General features: G+C 33.7%; 2 protein-coding genes across 2 annotated transcripts in view; both read right to left on the bottom strand.

Annotated features, from left to right (window-relative positions):
• Positions 1–18,783, bottom strand: part of LOC126716080 (dynamin-2A) — a 105,321-nt gene that overhangs the window by 57,240 nt on the left and 29,298 nt on the right. The window lies entirely within an intron of this gene.
• LOC126716077 (putative disease resistance protein RGA3) lies at positions 6,714–11,194 on the bottom strand. Its single transcript, XM_050417037.1, has 2 exons — positions 7,440–11,194; positions 6,714–7,031 (listed from the first exon to the last, which is right to left on the bottom strand). The coding sequence occupies exon 1, from the start codon at positions 10,884–10,886 to the stop codon at positions 7,443–7,445; it is 3,444 nt and encodes a 1,147-aa protein (XP_050272994.1). The 5' UTR covers positions 10,887–11,194; the 3' UTR covers positions 6,714–7,031; positions 7,440–7,442.

Genomic DNA, 18,783 nt, shown 5'->3' with positions numbered 1-18,783 from the left:
AACACCTTTCCATCTAGTAACTTCACAGTTAAATTAGTAGGGGATATAGATCAGACTATTTATTTTTTGAAATGATGTAGATCAGATTATTTGTGTTAGTAATGCACTTTTGTAATTTAATTTTCTTAGATTATAAGTAAGACTATAGCAGTGTAATTTTTATATCTTTAGAATGTAACTAGGATTTAATATGAGGTATATTCTCATTTTGAGTAAATGTAATTTATTTTCAATATAATAGAACTGAGGTTTTGTAATTCTCTTTATAATAAAATAAGTGATTGTTTGGGATAATGGGATAAATAATGACAGAACACGAACTTTTAAGCCTTAGAGGTATGAATGAATTGCTATCTTTAAGACAATATTTGCCTCCAGTCAAAGAGTTTGCTCAAGGGTAATAGACAAATCTACGTACTCTAAGTTAGAATTATTTCAAGAAGTTAGCTTGGTAAATAATGTGAATATCTCTCTAATACTGTAAAAATCTGTGAAATTGTATGTAAGTTGTACATTTTTTCCTCCAATCTTTAAGAAGATCCAAAAATTTGAGTGATATTAAAAATGCTATAAGTTTTACTACTTAAGTCTTACATATTGATGTCTCACTAACACAAGAAGTAATTCAAATTGAATGTTTTTGTATTGTTGTTGAACCATGAGAGAGAGAGAGAGAGGTATGTAAGACTTTCAGAACCAATGTTCTCGAACTTTGCATAATTAGTTTCTTTTTTTTGATAAGTAATAAAAATATATTAAAAAGAAGAATTGTGTCACCTAAGTATACAAGAAGTATACATCAAAGACAAAAACAAATCAAGTTCATAAAGTACAAAAGTCCATAAAACCATGGATTGGAGAAAAAGAACGAAAGCCTAACACTGCAATCCAATCCAGAAGAGTCTCAATAAAGAAGAGTTTAAGATCTAAAATTGATCTCTCTAAATTCTCAAAATGTCGGTTATTCCTCTCCTACCAAATGCACCACATCAAACAATGGGGCATAGCCATCCAAATAGCAGCATTCCGATGCCTCCAAACTTTCCTTGCCAACAACCCAGTAGCTCCACCACTGTTTTTGGCATAACTCAGTGAATGCCAAACAAAGTAAACACCAAAGACCACAAATCAAAAGAAAGAGGGCGATGGATAAAGAGGTGGTCTATTGATTTCCCATTTCTTTTACACATACAACACCAATCCAAAATCAAAATCTTTCATTTCCTAAGATTATCAATAGTCAAAATATTCCCCAAAGCTGCAGTCTAAAAAAAAAAAAAAAAAACAAACAAACAAACAAACTCTAGAAGGGACCTTCGACTTCCAAACAGTCCTCCAAGGGAAAGACTAATCAAAACTTTTTGTCAAAACCTAGTAATAAGAATGAACCGTAAAACCTCTTCCCATAGCAGGTTTCCAACACATTTTATCGTCTCTAACTCCTCTCAAAGAAGCTCCATAAATTCTAGACATTAAATTATAAAAGGATTCCAATTTCTCATCTTCACTGCATCTTCTAAAATTTAGATACCAGAAAAGAATACTATTTGGGAACTTCATCAAATCCGCCACATAGGCCTCCTTATTTCGACTAAGTGTCCCCACACCAAATATCCTGCCAAAATCTAACAGTAAACCCAGCCCCAACCTCAAATTGGATGTGACGAACAAAAGATGGCCAACCACGGCTAATAGACTTCCACAAACTCACTTCATGAGGCCAGTAATAGGAAGAAAGCACCAACCTCCCCTTTCACAACCATACTTTGCCCCTATCACTCTCCTCCACAAGGCTTGTCTTTCATTCCCAAATCTCCATAACCATTTTCCAAACAAAGTTTTATTAAAACTTCTCAAAGTTCTAATAGCTAAACCTCCAGAATGAAGAAAAGCGTAAATTGTAGCTCATTTCACTAGGTGAGTTTTTTCAATAACCCCTATCCCACTCTAAAGAAAATTTTGTTGAAGTTGTTCAATACAGTTTGCAACCTCCACCTTTGCGTGAAAATTTTGGAACCGTTAGCATGTGCTTTGGTTTTTCTTATTTTTATTTTGTAACTTGAACATGCTTTTGGTGAAGTAATTTCAATGTTTGTGAATGTGGATTAGTTGATAGTATCAGGCCCTCTTATATATCTTGGCTTTTCTAAATTTAACCCTCAGCTGGTTCATTATGTTTTATATATGAAATATTCATAATTGTAGAATTGATAGACTTAGATTTTTTTGATGTTTGATTTTAATTGAAATTCATGTTCAGTTTGATTGTCCCCACTACCATCAGTTGGCTTTCCAGTTGATAGTATTGGTGATGATGCTCATGAAGAAGTCACTTCGCCATATGATCTAACAAAATATCCATGATCCACCTCTTGTTGTGTTCATCAATGGTGATATATGCTTCTTAGTTGGGTGACATTTTAGAACTAATGAATTGTTCTTCATGTTGATAATTTATTCCTTTGGACTTTGGTGATTTGATATACCCCAGGAGGGATTACTAGGAGTATGAGGGAGTAGAAATCTTTGCAAATTCACAAAAATCTGGACGCTGCTGAGTCTGCTTCTCATATATTATTCAAGAAGTCGACATCACAATTTATGTCATATACAAAATTCAATAAAATTAATACCTTATTTCCATATCAAAATAACTCTATAAAATTAATAGATGTGCGTATGTCAGAGAGAGAGAGAGAGAAACTTCATACCAAAATTGATATTTCTGCTTCTAGGCTCCATTAACAAGGCAATCTCTTTTTTTATTTATTTATTTATTTTTTTTCTTTTTTGATGAAATATCGATATATTAAGCAAAAATAAGTCCATTACAATAAAGCTCAACCTTATCTAAAGTAGGCAAAGACTCTACCACAAGCAGTAAGTTGTCAAAAGTATAGTAGTTCATTGATTGCAAGGATCTATCTTTAGCCAAGCTATCTGCACATTGATTAGCCTCCTTGTAGACAATCATTGAAATTATCTCAGAGGTGATTGTTCTCGCAATACTCCCTTACTGCTTTTGCACAACGTCTGTATAAATCAAATTCAATATTTGGATAAACTGTGCGCTCTATTTATACAAAACAAGTAATCCACAACCACCACTTATGACATAATTCCACAGCAGCAGCAGGAGGGTCACCCTGTACTACATTAGGCACAAGTACAATGAACATCATTGTCATTAGCATAAGCCTCCTCACAATAATTACACCCATAGTTTCAGTTTCTGGAAATATTTGATCATGTGAGAGTATGACTGATAACAAAGGCACAATTCATAGGGTCTAATTCCTTTATCGAATATGCGTCTTTAAAAAACTTCAAATTTTAAAATTTGTTTTGTTTCTAAAAATTAAACTTTCTTTTTATAGTTAAACATTTAGTTTTAATTTGAATAAAGATTTGTCTCTTCACTTAGACAAAAAATTATTGTGCCTTAGAAAAGATCCATTATAATAGAAAATAAAATTAAGAAGTCAGATTTCATCACTTGATTGGGGCTGACCTTCATCAACACATAGGTTTAGAATTTCAATTTTCTTTATCGCTTATAATTTGACGTTATTTGGTGATATTTGTGGCAAACTCTATCGGAGGCTTTGTTCTAAGTAATTTTTCTCACACAAAAAATAGAGAAGAAAGAAGAAGATGAAATATTTGTCTTTTGGCTTGTACCATTGGCTTTTTTTTTTTCAAGAGTTATCATGTAATAATTTGGTATTGCTTGATTCTATTCGTGAAAAAAGTGAAAAGGAAAAAACCAAATATTCACTTTTTTATTATTATTATTCAATGTGAGACTTAACTTACATATGTATACCCAACTGCTTTCTTTAACAAATATACTTGAAAAAAAAAAATATATATATATATATATATATGTCTTTGATTGATTTTTGTATACAATATTGCATACTAACTTTGATTCAAGCCTAGCTAATCTAAATAGCTGTTCACTTTTAGGAAAAATAAATGGAATTGTAAATCAAATTGAATGGAGGAAAAGATTACATGTGATCAATCCGAACTAATCCGTTGAAAATCCATAGCTGACCCCAAAATTTTGAGACTAAAGCTTTATTATTGTTGATTAAAATTGAAAGGATCTCACTCAACAAATTATAAAACTAACTTTAGGAAGCGGTAGATTGATATGCTCAACAATGAGGGCTTCCTTGTCATCTCTTTGAACGTATCCAAAAGCTAATTGTCTCCTTGTTGAATGTCCCAATCAAATCTTCTACATTTTTTTTTTCACAATTCTTCTAATTTTTTATGGGTACCGAATTGGTGTAACATTTAAAATTTTGAGAATTATATAGGTCTGTGATTTATACCAGTGCAGCGTATGCTAATCTTGAATATAAAGAGTACAAATGGCACGTAAGTTACATTTGGAAAAAAAAAAAAAAAAAAAAAATCTTATCTAATTTCTACGAATTGTATAGTCCAATTGTGTATACTAAATTTGCAGCCAAAATTAACATTGATCACAAGACTTGGTGAATGTTGGTGGAGTGAAATTTTTTTGACAATCCCTTAAACAGAGATTACTTGACCTTCAACAATTGGAGTAGAGCTTTTTTTTGGTAGAAACAGCACAAAATTCAAAGCCCTTGAACAGAGATTACTTGGTCTTCAGCAATTGGAACCCTCAATGTAGAACCTTATTGCGATAGACTTTGCGCAACAAAAATATGGATGAATGGAAGATAAGATAGGAAGTGAATCAGGAGCCGAAATTGCAAGAGCTTAATTTGGTTGGAGGAGGGGGATAGAAACACAATTCTTTCATCTCTCCATGATTATTAGGAGGAGAAGGAATTATGTGGACAGTTACAGTATCAAGGTGGATGATAACCTTTGAATTAAGGATCCTAATGACATAAAGTAGTACTTCATTTCCAACTTTAGAGCATTATATGAGTCCAGCAAATCTCGATTGCCAGAGGAATTGGAGGGCATCACCCAAACCATTTTTTAAAGTTATTGACAATGAAGATATGTTGGATACTTACGGCAGAAGAAATAAAAAGCATTGTGTGACCCATTAAAAACTTCGGGCATTGATTGATGGTGCACAATCTTTTTCCAATTTAGGCCTATTAACTTTTATGCAGCTTCTTCTACAAGATCATTGCTTCAAGGTTGTGCACCATGTAGGAAAAGTGAGCTCTCCCTATCGAGCTGCTTTTCTTCCTTGCAAATATATATCCAAGAATTCCATAATATTTCAGGAGAGTTTAGAAATTCAAAATGAGAAAGAAAGGGAACGGCATGTTAGGAGTGAAATAGGACCTGCAGAGGGCATATGACAATATTGAATGAGACTTCTTGTTGGATGTGATAACCAAGTTTGGCTTTAATAAGGTCACCAAACTAGACTAAATTGCAATTTACACTCTTAAAGTTTGAGTTCATTTTAATTTTTCCCAAAATAATTAAAAATTTGGATTTAGACCCTTGATGTTATAAATGGTTTGGTTCAAGTCCTTTTATTTGTGATGATAGATGGTCTGGACCAAAATTAATCCACAATGTCTCCAAAGTGTTGCATTGCATAATTAGAATGAGAAAGCAACGTATTCTATAGTTTGATATTGTACAACACAGCTGCAACCCATGTAAATGTCCAAGGTCTCTCTTAAAAACTTTCTCCTAGTTTAAGGAAAATATAATCATCTATCAATAAGTAATTTCTCTTGAGTGTTTACCAGTCAACATACGGATCAAGCCTAAGGCCTTGTCTGTGACCTATAGTTTGAGTTCTTTTACAGATTTTGCTGCTAAATGGCATGCAATTTGGAAAAGATACTAACAACTACATGTTATTTTATATTGTAGATTGTAGTCATAACATTTTAGTCATTCTGGCTTTAGTTCTGTCATTTGTGTAATAATCCATTGGTTAATTTAGTTATGTTTTCTAATTTTTCTTGTATCAAATACTTAACTATCAAACACTTGGCTATAATTTTCAAACCAACCAATTCTCAATTAGTAATCTCCAAAGGTGTCAAAAATTAAGAATTAATATGTTGTAACTTGGTAGTGCCAAAAATTATAAGCTCTACCTGCACTAAAAGAAGCAAGTTTAGATTTCTTAAATTCTAATACTTAAGAGTGGGGTGATTCAAGGAAGCAAAAGTTATCCTGTAGATGAAGTTACAGTTCACAATTCAAATGTCTAATTCACATGCAATCTTTAATATTAAATTCCTGAATTCTTCATAACAACTTTAAATGACCACAAATAATTTCAAAAAGTTTGTCACAAATCCTGTTAATTTTTCATTGGGAGTAAGGGAAATAAAAAGAAAATCTGAAAAGGCCCAAAGCAAGCAAAGGACGGTGCTAAGCTTGACCATTTAAAAAAAAAAAAATATATATATATATATATATATATATTAGTATATATTTAAGTATTAATTTTAGCAATTTTGTTATATAAAATTACACTTTGTCCTCTTAACAATAGCATTGATTCTTTTAAAAGCAATGTTATAGCCACAAACTTTTCTATAACATTTTTATAAATTATTGACATAGTAAATTCTTATTAATTCGCATCTAGACTTAAATAATTTTTTTACTTACTAATAATCACTTAGCGCATCAGCAATTTATAAACAAATTTATAACTCTAACATTTTCCTCATTTTAAAGTTCATAAAAAAATTTATAACTCTAAAATCTAAAACAAAATATACAAAGCCAAACAAATCACGATAAAATTTATCAATAGCAAAACTAAAAAAAATTAAGTCCATCCAACAAATTTTATCCAAAACAAACAATCCAGCCCAATAAAAAATTTTAAACAGATAATTTTTTCCTTAACTAGCGGCAGACACACATTATCAAATTAAAAAAAAAAAAAAAAAAAAAAAAAAAAAAAAAAAAAAACCTTGTCAGCCAAACAGCAGCAGAGCCGAATGCCAATGTCAACACACGCAACCAGCAAAAGAACTGCCCTCCTAGTTCCATGTTCTACCTCGGGAATTTAGAACCTAAAAGATAGAGCACTATCTCATGAAAAAAAAAAAAAATCGTCAGTCTTTAAAGCTAATGTCTTCTAGATATTTTGTAATTCACACATCAACACACAATTATGCACATAATCATCTATTTATTAATGCTTTGAACAAACTTTTGCAAGCAGTTTTTTTCTTTAACATAAAAAGTTACAGAATGCGAAACACACCCAAAAAAAAAAAAAAACAGAAAAAGTTATTCTATTAAATTAAATGTGCTTCCTCTCAATAAAATTAAATTTGGGCATCAACATGTCTCTTAGCCAATTGCAAAGCATCATTTGATTCCATTAGTAAGCTTTGAAAAATCTCCTTTGCATCTCCTTCTATTATAAACTGTGCAAAAATAGAGAGAGCGAGAGAAAGAGGAGAGAGACGTCCAAAAGGGCAATCAGTTACCTTTTATGTGGACCAAAATTTCAGTTTCTGAAGCGCCTTGCAACCATTCCTTGATTGTACTGGTGGAGGATCGTCTTCGTCGATATGAATGTTGGGGATTCGAGCAATCTTATGCCAATCCTCGCCGCTGTCTTTCTTGCACCGCCTCTGCAGATGTGGACAACTGTAAATGCTCAATGTTTTGAGTGCCGTAAGATTTTGCAACTCGTCCGGTAAAGACATTAGCTTATCGCAGTGCCAAATTTGCAAAGATGAAAGTGACGTGAGGCATCCTATCTGCTTCGGCAAGGAAACTAACTCCGGACATCTGTTAATAATTAAGTCCTCAAGGCTAGTTAAATATTGAATTCCTTCAGATAAAGAGCAGAATTTGTCGCAGCTCTGAATCCATAACCTCTGTAGTGAAGATAAGCCCCGCAACCCATTTACCGGAAAGGACAAAATATTTGTACAGCCCCTTATATCGAGTTCCCGTAAAGAATGTAGGTGGAGTCCTTCTGGCAGACTTTCGAGTCCGTTACAATCATCAAGTTCAAAGCGTTTCATTGCAGTAAGATTTTGAAACAGTCCATCCGGAAGAAGTGTCGATTCATGCATACTTTCAATTTTAAGGAAAGAAAGTGAAGTGAGATTCATCACTGACTTAATTAACATTGCATTGCTCTTACGGATGCTCAAGCTTGTAATGGAAGGAATAATAGGCATTTCAACTAACTTTGGACAACGCCAGATTTTTAATGAGCTTAGGCGGGGAAAATTTTCTCTTCCATCCATTGTTCGCCATTCCTCCAAATTAGTCATCATATATAAGTACAGTATCTTCAATGATGGGAACGAACTTGCCCTAATAGGCATTTTAACTAACTTTGGACAACCCCGGAAGGTTAATGTGCTTAGGCGGGGAAAATTTTCTCTTCCATCCATTGTTCGCCATTCCTCCAAATTAGCCATATTTTCTAAGTGCAGTTTCTCCAATGATGGGAACGAACTTGCACTATCTCCATGTAACTCATTGCCAAGATACTTCACAGAATCCATGCCACTTATTACAAGAACCTTGAGGAATGATAGTTTGTCAAGAGGTGGCAGATGTTCACATCTTTCACACTTCATTAGAGAAATTTCAACCAGATCACGGAGGAGTAAATCTTGCATCCACGTTGGAAATTTTGAACCCAAATAGTTATGAATGTGCAACACTTTCAGATTTGAATGAGGTTGGAGACCATCAAGAACATCTTCAACCTGTTCTGGTACGGGGCACTGACTTTTGTTCTGCCAAACCAGACTTAGCGAATGAAGATTTTGTTTCCCAATCAAATTTGCATTTTTTGCCTCCGCAAAATTTCTTACATTATCGAGTTCCTTTATTGACAACTCATTTCGAAGGTGTAGTCCTTTCAGCTCACTTATTTGATAACCATTTTCCTTGCCAACGATGAAGATGCTTAATGATTGGAGGCGCGTTAGTTGTCCCATCCCTTCAGGCATACAAGTAAGAGAACCACAACCGCTAAGCCCAAGATAGATAAGGTTTTTCATGTGCCTCATACCATTGGGCAACTTATGAAGAGACTGACAATAATCTAGTTTCAGCGTTTGCAGGTTCAAGAGGCAAGTTATTGATTCAGGTAAAACTTTGAAGTAGGAAGAAGACATGTCGAGATACCTCAAGTGTTTTAAACTAGTGATTGATCTTGCTGCGTTTTCTGATGGTTGTCTAGTTAGGTCGCAGACCCGAAGATACTTTTGTTTCAAAAAGATGGATTGAGGAGATTTATACTCAAGATTATAGTAAGTTGATAACGCAATGCATGAGCGTAGAGAGCGGCCTTTGCATACTTCAACGTCGCAAGAAGTGCCTCGAGTAAAATACAAGTGACGAGTCATTTTTTGAACTTTCACCAATTTACCAGGTTCCACCACAACGCATTCAAGCTTCATAATAGACTGAGCAAGGTCATGCATAAGATCATGCATTTTACATATTATGTTAATAGGAGAATCCTCCACAACATCTTGAAAAAAAGATCTCCGCACTAATTCATTGAAGATAATAATGCCAACATCATGCGGCTCCAATGATTCTTTAAAGGGAATAAAACCATTAGCCATCCACAATTGTATCAGCTTATCCCTATTAAGCTTGTGATCTTTGGGAAATACACAGCAAAATGCAAAACATTGCCTTAGATGTGGGGCTAAATAGTGGTAACTCAACCTCAGCGCTGACAAAATGGAATTTTCACCTTCTGGTAATTCCCAAATTTGACTTTCTTTCACAGATAACCACTCACTTTCCGTACTTTTTAAGCTCATGAGACTTCCAAGAGTCTTTATTGCTAGAGGTACCCCTCCACACTTCTTCACTATTTCCTTGCCAATTGATTCCAATTCTGATCTCTCCTTTAGCCTTCCCCTCCCAAATGCACATCTTGTAAACAGGGACCAAGAATCATTCTCTGACAAACATCCTATGTGGTGTATAGGTAGTGTGTTCATCATAAGCGCTACATCCTCAATCCGGGTTGTCACTATAACCTTACTTCCGTTCGACCCACACCTCAACACATCTTTTAAGCCATTCCATTCCTCATGGTATTCGTCCCAAACATCGTCCAAAACGAGCAAAAATTTCCTTCCACGCAATTTTCCCTGCAAGCATTGCTGTAATGAGTCCAACTCTGAAAGATTACATGGACTACCATCTATGGACTCTATGATTGCTCCCACCAATTTTCTTACATGGAAATCATCTGATACACACACCCAAATTCTCATATCATAATGCTTCTCTACCCTTGCATCATTGTAGATCAACTGTGCAAGTGTTGTTTTCCCCAAGCCCCCCATGCCCCATACGGCATAAATAGCAAGATTATCTTGACCAGACACATCAGTGAGCAATACTTGAATGATTATTTCTTTCTCTTCATCTCTTCCATAAATCTCACTTTCATTCACAAGTGAGCCAGTTTGTCTTCTTTCTATATCAAAGACTTCCATGTTTATATCTCCCTCTCTCAAGTGAAACTTAGATCTCTCCATAGAAATGGATTCCAGCCTATCCCTCACGTTCTTCAGTTTATGTGCCATCTTTATGCGAAATATAAGTCGGTTTTGAAGAGAAAAGAAGCTACTTACTTGGCTTTTCACACCTTTCTCTTTCTCCGCCTCTTGTATTAGAGCTTCAGTTGCAAACTCGTCCAGAACATCATCTGCATCATAAGCTCCTTCTTTGAGCTTTCTCAGCCAATCGCTGATAGCCTTACTCTTCCACTGCTTCTCCTCTGCATCTTGCAGAACAGCTTGGATGGTGGAAAGTGTGCTCTCAAGGTTGTCAAGCTCATCTCTCAGGCCAAAAGCAATTCCCAATTCTTTAAGTGCTGAAGTATTCAAGTTACCGACCATAGAGCTCACCAGGGCAGATAGAAGTATGTCCGCCATTCCGTCTCTTTCTCTCTCTCTCTCTCTCTCTCTCTGTCTCTCTTTCTCACTCACTCACTCGCTCTGGCGACAAAATGCTATTGGAATACAGGATAGCTCAGGAGAAGTGAATTGCCCAAAGGGAATTGCTTAGTTACTTTACGAGTAAAAGTCTTTATAGCTTTGGCTCCACGCGGTGTGGACTTGACTCAGGCAGCATATTCTGCTTTGGATGCTAAATTGTTAATGTCCTTTGATTGGCTAGAGAGTCTACATCTGGCTCCACACGGTATAGACTTTACGACTGTTGAGGATAAGATTGCCAGCCAAAATAGTGGTGCCGTGTAGCAGTAATTTTGTGTTTTCAAATCGCATATTTTAAAGTCGTTATTTTTAAAAAAATGGAAAAAATACACTTAACATTTATTCTTTTGTTTAGAAGATGAATCGCTATTGCAATATTCATCTTCTAAACAAATTTGAAATGACCTCATATTTTCATCTTCTATGAGAAAAGATCTCATATTTTCATCCTAATGACCAGAATGAAATAAAAATAACATATTTACAAAGAGGTTATTGGCAACTATTTGTTTGTTTAGATCCTTTAAAAAGCATATTAGTTTAACCTAATGAATTAGCTAAGTAATTATTTAGGTTAATTATGAGATCTAGGTTAAACTGGCAAAATATCATATCATGCACTGCAGAAAAGTAAATAACACAATGATATGATTATCTAGGAAAACCAATGAATCCAAAAGTTTCAAGATAAAAACCTGGAAATGATTTAATCTAACTATCCTCAAGGTAAATAAATCCACTGTGATAGAATCGAAATTTACAAAAGATTTAACCCTAAATCTGATTCTACCTCCAGTAGAACTTACTAACACAATCACGTGCAACTCCAACTCCACGGACTCTTCTCTCTTGGATTTGTAGCACACAAGCTCCCACGCTTATGACTTTGAGATCCCACTCAAAGGTTTCAAATCACCGGTCGTTGTTGATCTTGTAGCAGCAACTATATTCCACCAGCACTTAATTATAAATCTCGTTTCGGTAGACACTTGTAGAGTTAGAAGGTTATAAAACCTTTCAAAACTCACAAGAGTAACTCACAAGTCTTCCAAGAGTCTTCAAAATGTGGTTAGAGTTTTCCTTTTATGCTTAGAAGTATTGGACTGAAACCCTAAACGTTTTTGCGGGCTTGGGTCTGATTTAAATTCTGCAGAATTTGATTTACTACGATTTTCGATCAGTTGGATCTAATTTTCAATCTGTCGAGCTTCACTAAACTTGAACTCTCCTTTCTACAGCTTGAATGTTCTTGAATATTGATTTGTACAATCTTGAGCAATGTCTAACACCTAATCTAGATATATTTTTGTTCTCGATTTGCCAACATACACAAAATAGAAATCTAAATATTTAATTCTAAATCTTTAGAACCTAACAACAACCTCTTGACCATGCATGATTTTCCTAAAAATGAAATTAGTGGAGCATTGCATCGATTTAGTCCTAATTAGTTTACCAAATACAAAAATTAGTTAGAACAAATTACAAATAAAAAAAAGATTATGCATTTTGTTTATATTGTTGCAATGAAAGATCAGTAGTTTAATGATTGATTGGTCGTGTACATTGAAAAAGATGTAGTTGATAAAATTGATAATAAACCTATCATAAAATGATTTCAAAATATGAAAACTTGTAAAACAAAATTTAAAACTTTATATATATTTGAGCGTGTTTTTTTTATGATGTCAATATATTCAAGTTTTATTTTTATTATTCTAAAAAAATCTTTTATTTTTATTAAATTTTTTTAATGACCACTCTAAAAAAAATTATAGAGCCGCCACTGGTAAAAAGAGATTATTATTACCAAAAATAATAATAATTCAAAGGCTGCACCTGCACCTTCTGGTGTTGCTAAAGTAGATTGCAATGCTTCAATGACCACCAAACCAAAGTAGCTGATGAGAAATAGGTCTGATAGTAGTGAAAGAGTTTGTCGTCCTCAAAAAAAAAAAAAATACCCAAGCAAGTTATTGCATGTTCCAATTTTAAGGATAAATCTCTTCGTTTATATGAGAAATCCTCTATTGTTAAAAATAAACAAAATGATATTGTAGAAGATGAGGTTGCAGTGCCTTGACATCTGGGCCTAATGATCCCCGACCAAATAGAAGGCTTACGGATTTTACCCTCTACAATTCTAATGGAAAACCAGAGTTTGTAGAAATGGTGCAAGTTGATGATTTATTCATTTCAGGTACCATCCTACTTTTGGAAGAAAATTCCAAAAAAAAGAAGGAAAAGGGTGTGAGATGTGAAAGGCTTTGGGCGGATCAAATCCTGGGCAATATCAGGATATGAAGAAGGCACACTAGTGATTTGGGTCTCCACTATCATAGCAGATTATGATTGTGTTAAGCAGGCAAATGGCTACAAAAGTCTGTATAGTCTGTTCCCTGAAAAGGCCAATGCATGTGTGCAGGTCTACCAAAAACTGTCAAGGACTCCTGGTGGTGGCCCCAATTTGACCCTAGATGAATTGCTTGCAAGGGTTGTCCGCTCCATAAGTACTACTAAGACATTCTCACTTGAGAATATTAGAGAATTTATTGTTTCTCAAGGTGAATTCATATACAACCAACTAATTGGTTTAGACAACACATCTAAAGAAAATGAGCAAACTTTTAGAGACTTGCCTGTGTTGACAGCTCTCAGGGATGAGAACAAGAAACAAGGAAATTTAGTGCCTCTTGAGGATAGTAGCTATGGTGGGAATATGAAAATCAGTGGTGGACAGAAAACTTATCAGTCTAGTTCATCCAGTACTTGTGGAGGTCAAGAAGATGAGGATATGAAATTGGCTTGGTTGCTGCAGGAGGAGGAAAACCGGCAAATAAAACAAATGAAAACTAGGCACTCAGTTGCATCATCAAACAATTTCTTGATAGTTTATTTATTTTGCCGCCTACTTGTTTGTTGAAGCAACCTGACACATAGTTTTATTTTGTTTTGTTTGCCAGTTTTCCTCCTTATGCAGCAAGCAAGCCAATTCCATATTCTAATCTGGCTGAGCTCTACGAGTACTAGGTGAACCAAACTAATTTGTTTTTGTCCAACACTGATTTTTAAACTTATACCCATCACCCCACCAAAGCTACTAGCCTACTACCCTTAGGAGGCACAAAAACACCTCGCTTCCTTCTCACATCCCTAGGAGTAGTCAATATATGCAAGGCCCTAAAAATCTGCTCATTTTTCTTAGATGTGTCATCTAAACCAATTAGTTGATTCTATATAAATTCACCTTGAGAAAAAATAAATTCTATAATAGGTCTCAAACAGAAGGTCTTACTTGCTCATGGAGAGAAAAATTCTTGTAAGTAATTCATTTAGGGTCATATTAGGGTCACCTCCAAAAGTCCTTGACAATTTTTGTTAGACCTGTACACATGCATTGGCCTTTTAAAGGAACTAGACTACATAGGCTTTGGTTGTCATTTGCAAGTTTACACAATCATAATCTGCAATATTAACAAAGATCCAAATGACTAGTATGCTTTCTTCATATCTAGATATTGCATAGAATTCAATTTGCCCAAAACCTTCATTTCTTAAAGCCTTTTCCTTTCCTTTTTCAGAACATTCTTTCAAAGACAAGATAATGCCTGAAATGAACAGATTATCTATTTCCAACATTTTCATAGGGTGTGGCTTTCCATTATCACAATCTTTCAAACCAAATGTCAAGCCTATGGCTGCAATCTTATTTTCTACAATGGCATTCTTTTTAGTATTAACAACAAAACCATTTCTCATATGAACAAATAGATAATTTATCCTTGAAATCAGAACATGCAACATGTCAATTTGGTATTTTTGGGGAACTAAAAACTTTTTCATCTATTTCTCTTCAACCACTTAGGTTTGGGGGCCATTAAGCATTGCAATCTGCTTTAGCCACACCAGCAGGTGCAACCTTTGAATTATTATTAGTCTGTTTTCTTATCCCAAAAGCAAAATATTTAGTTAGCTGGGAAGAAAACCGTACATTCAATCCAAACAGATAAATGATGACTATAAGAGATACAACAAGTATATATAGTTATTATAAAGAAAGAGAACAGCAAAAAGAAATAGGTTAAGTCTATAATGATACAAAGTTACAAACATATGAGTTCCTTTAGCAGGAGCCAAATGGGAATAAGGAGCAAATTTTTTGTATCTGACTTAAACTGGGACAAAAAAATGACAAATATTAATGGCTATATGAATTAAATTGCCATCCATCGAAAGAGGTGCAAAGCTATAAAAAGAGAAAAATGGAGATCAAACTACAATTATTAATGGAAGCTATATACATATATCTTGGTTTTTCATATTTATGTATGTATGTCTATAAGTATGCATGTATTTATATCTAAGCACCTATTTTTGAGACACTGAAAGACAGAAGGGCATGCTACTAACTTACTAAGCAATCGGGACCTTTGGGTTAACAAGAATTCACTTGCGGTGTGTCTTGGGTTCGAGTCACTCCTCTCTTATTAGTGAGTGCGTTGGTATCTATCTTCCTCTCTCACGTGCGTAGAGGGGTTGCCTCGTTCACACTACACAATTTTTTTTCTACCCCCACAAAAAAAAAAGGCATACTAAGCACTCTCCCTATTCCTTTTTTTTTTTTTTTTTTGGTATAACTCTTTTATTATATATATATATATATATATAAATATCAAAATTCCTTAAAAAATAATAAATAGTTCTTATCTTATCGAATTTTTTAAGGTTCAAAATTTATAAGATTTATAAAAGAAAATATTGAAGTGGAAGTATTAATTAAAGCAAAAAAAAAAATTACCTATCACAATTGTTAAGAATTCAAATTCTTTAAATAATAATTTTTTTCCATGAAACTTATAAAATTTGAAAAAAAATTATAAAATACACTTCATAATTTGGTATCTTTTTCAAGTTAAACTGTAAAGAATATGCACAAATGATTACCATATTATTTTAAATTGTAATACTTTTTTCATTTTAATAAAAGCATAAAAAATCACTTAAGATGTGCTTGAGATTTATCTAAGATTATAAATCATTATATAAGAATTATAAGTGGAACTTTGACTGTGGAAATTAAAATACTATTCAATAGTCATATGAGTGACATATTATTGGTCAAATTAATCTTGAGTATTATATATGTGTGTTTTGTCCATGCGCCATGTGTGTACATAACTATATATGTTTGCAAATACATAAATTTTTCTGCTGGAAGTCAAATCTTAACTTTGCCACTAACGCCAATATCATGGGAACCTGTCACAAATGTTTTCTAATCTTTTTTTTTTTTTTTTTTTTGAGAAAGAAATGTTTTCTAATCTTAATCATGCAACCTAATGTGATAAAATATAAAAGAAATAAAATCAAATGATGTAAAGAAAGCAAAAGGATAGAGAATAATTAACCTGGCTTTGCTTGATGATCTCCGTCTACAACAAAAGGTCTTTAACAACTAAATCTTTGTTATTCTAAATTGTATGTTACAATGAACCAATTGTAAACTATATATATAAGTATACATTAGGCTTAGATGGTAATCCTAAAACCAGTACATGGTTTTACAAAACTACAATAGCCATAGTATTCTATAAAACTATGTTCTAAACATTTTTGGTAATATAGTAATATCATAATATATTTTTTGGGTTACACGTTACGGTAACGCCCAACTACTTTTTAGGAAGAAAATAAGAAATTAACTATTTAAGTGAATCACACAAAATTAAAGGTTTGAACCAAGGTTGGAAAGAATGTAATCACAAAATCTTCTACAAAATAGAGTAAAATAATAGGACAAAATGCGATCTGATCACTAGAAAAACTTCCAAAGTGATTCTTTGTAGTCTTTTTAAGATCCATTGTTTCCATTTTTGGTCATTCTAATCTCTTTGTATACCATATTCTCTAACTGCACTTCCATATTTGTAATTCTTTTGGATCTCTTATTCGAATCCATCTGCCAACCTTAAGACAATCAAATTATACATTTCCTTAACATAACCAACCCAACCCAACCGAGCTTTATGGTGAAGATTTTGAAAATGATTCCACCAAACCTGGTTTCATCAACTTGGTAGTCATTTTCTTTTGATGGTGGTAGAAATTAGAATGACACATAATAGTCATAGGCTCATAGCCATAATAAAATTCAAGCGAAAAAAACACATATGCATGATCATTTTGCTCCACCAAAAGTTCTAAACCACTATATCGGCATAAATGGACTACATCACTTCCCATCAGAGGCTAAACATGGAAGTGAACTCTTTTTTATGAAGAAATTCTTGCGTCTTTTTTTGATTTCGAATGGTCTTGATTATGTCCCTTTTGTAAACATTAGAGGTGGTTTGATTTCAGTGATCGCTTTTGTCTTTGTAAACTTTCAATATTTTTTCTTTTGAATCTTAAAATGACCCATTTGTACCATTCAAACACAGGATTGCAAATGAAGTATTTCCTCATTACCTCTCTACAAATTCTTTTAGAAAACTCACACTCTAAAAAAAAATAAAAAACTAAAAAGACAATCTCTAATCTCAATACACCTTCTACAGAAAGTGCACATGAATCCAAAATTCCAAATAGGTATGTCAATTACAAGAAAATATATCATGTATCTAGTGTGACTGACAAGAAGTGGGGTTCACCTCTACGTGAGAAGAAGAAAACATACACTAAATGCATGGTATATTTTCTCGTCAATCACACCAATCTTAAATTTCCATAGTGCACTTTGTTTATCTACTATTGCCTCAAAAGTTGCAAGCTTTTGCCTCTATGAAACTTGCTGCCAATTGTCATGCCATAAAGATATATTCTTGTCATATGCCTCAAAGATATACATATCAAATGAATATAAATCTTCTATCCCATTCTTTCTTTCTTTTTTCAACCAAATATAAACTTCCATCAAAAAATTAAAATATCAAGGAGTTACATCAACAAGCATCTGGTGATCTAGGAAGCTTGGCACTTCATCCAAATTACTAAATTTGAATTATTTTTTGCATGATGGGCTAGGTGTTCATGATTCCTTATGCTCCACTCTTTTAGTATTTCATTTTATGCTCTAGGCCTCCACCAATTGATATATGTCTTATGTCATTTTTTTTTTCATTTTAAACTTTAATTATTTTATACAAAAAATAAATAAATAATATAGAGTACTAAGTTATGATTAAAGGAATATATTCGAATACTCAAAATGGAGTAAAGGATATTATTCATACTCCCTGGGACTCTCAAAGTTCGAGAATATTTATCTATATTTTTTCATCTTAATTTCCTCTAAATCATAATTTTTCATTTTGCAATTTGTGTAAACAAGAGGAAGTATTGGTATGATGGCAAGTCTTGGTCGCGAGTTTGAACCTTAGATACAAATCAGCCCCTCCTATAAATTGTTGGCAAAACTCCGGCGAAAATGGCCAAATGGCCTTAAAAACCAAACTATCTAGTTAGTAGGCAAGACTTAGAAACATATTTCATTTATAGCATCTCGAGTCTTAAAGACTCGATTTTGGGCTTCAAAATCGAGTCTTTAAGGCTCGGTTTGTATGTTTGATCACGTCTGATGTGGCAGAGTTGCCATCTGGCATTAACATGGAAATCGAGTCTCTTAGACTCGATTTCCACGTGTATTCCAACTGGAAATCGAGTCTTAGAGACTCGATTTCAATCCCAAAATTTTTTAAAAAAATTCTAAGTCTCTACATGCCAAAATACCCAAACGCAGATCAGATCAGAGGGAGAGAAAGAGAAACACACAGCTCAGATCAGATCAGAGGGAGAGAAACAGAGAACCTCACTGCCAAACCTCACCAGATCAGAT

The sequence above is a fragment of the Quercus robur genome, chromosome 2 (genome assembly GCF_932294415.1).
Source record: "Quercus robur chromosome 2, dhQueRobu3.1, whole genome shotgun sequence".
Taxonomy (NCBI): Eukaryota; Viridiplantae; Streptophyta; class Magnoliopsida; order Fagales; family Fagaceae; genus Quercus; species Quercus robur.
The sequence above is the reverse complement of the archived record's forward strand: the minus strand, read 5'-3'. Positions and strand labels throughout refer to the sequence as shown.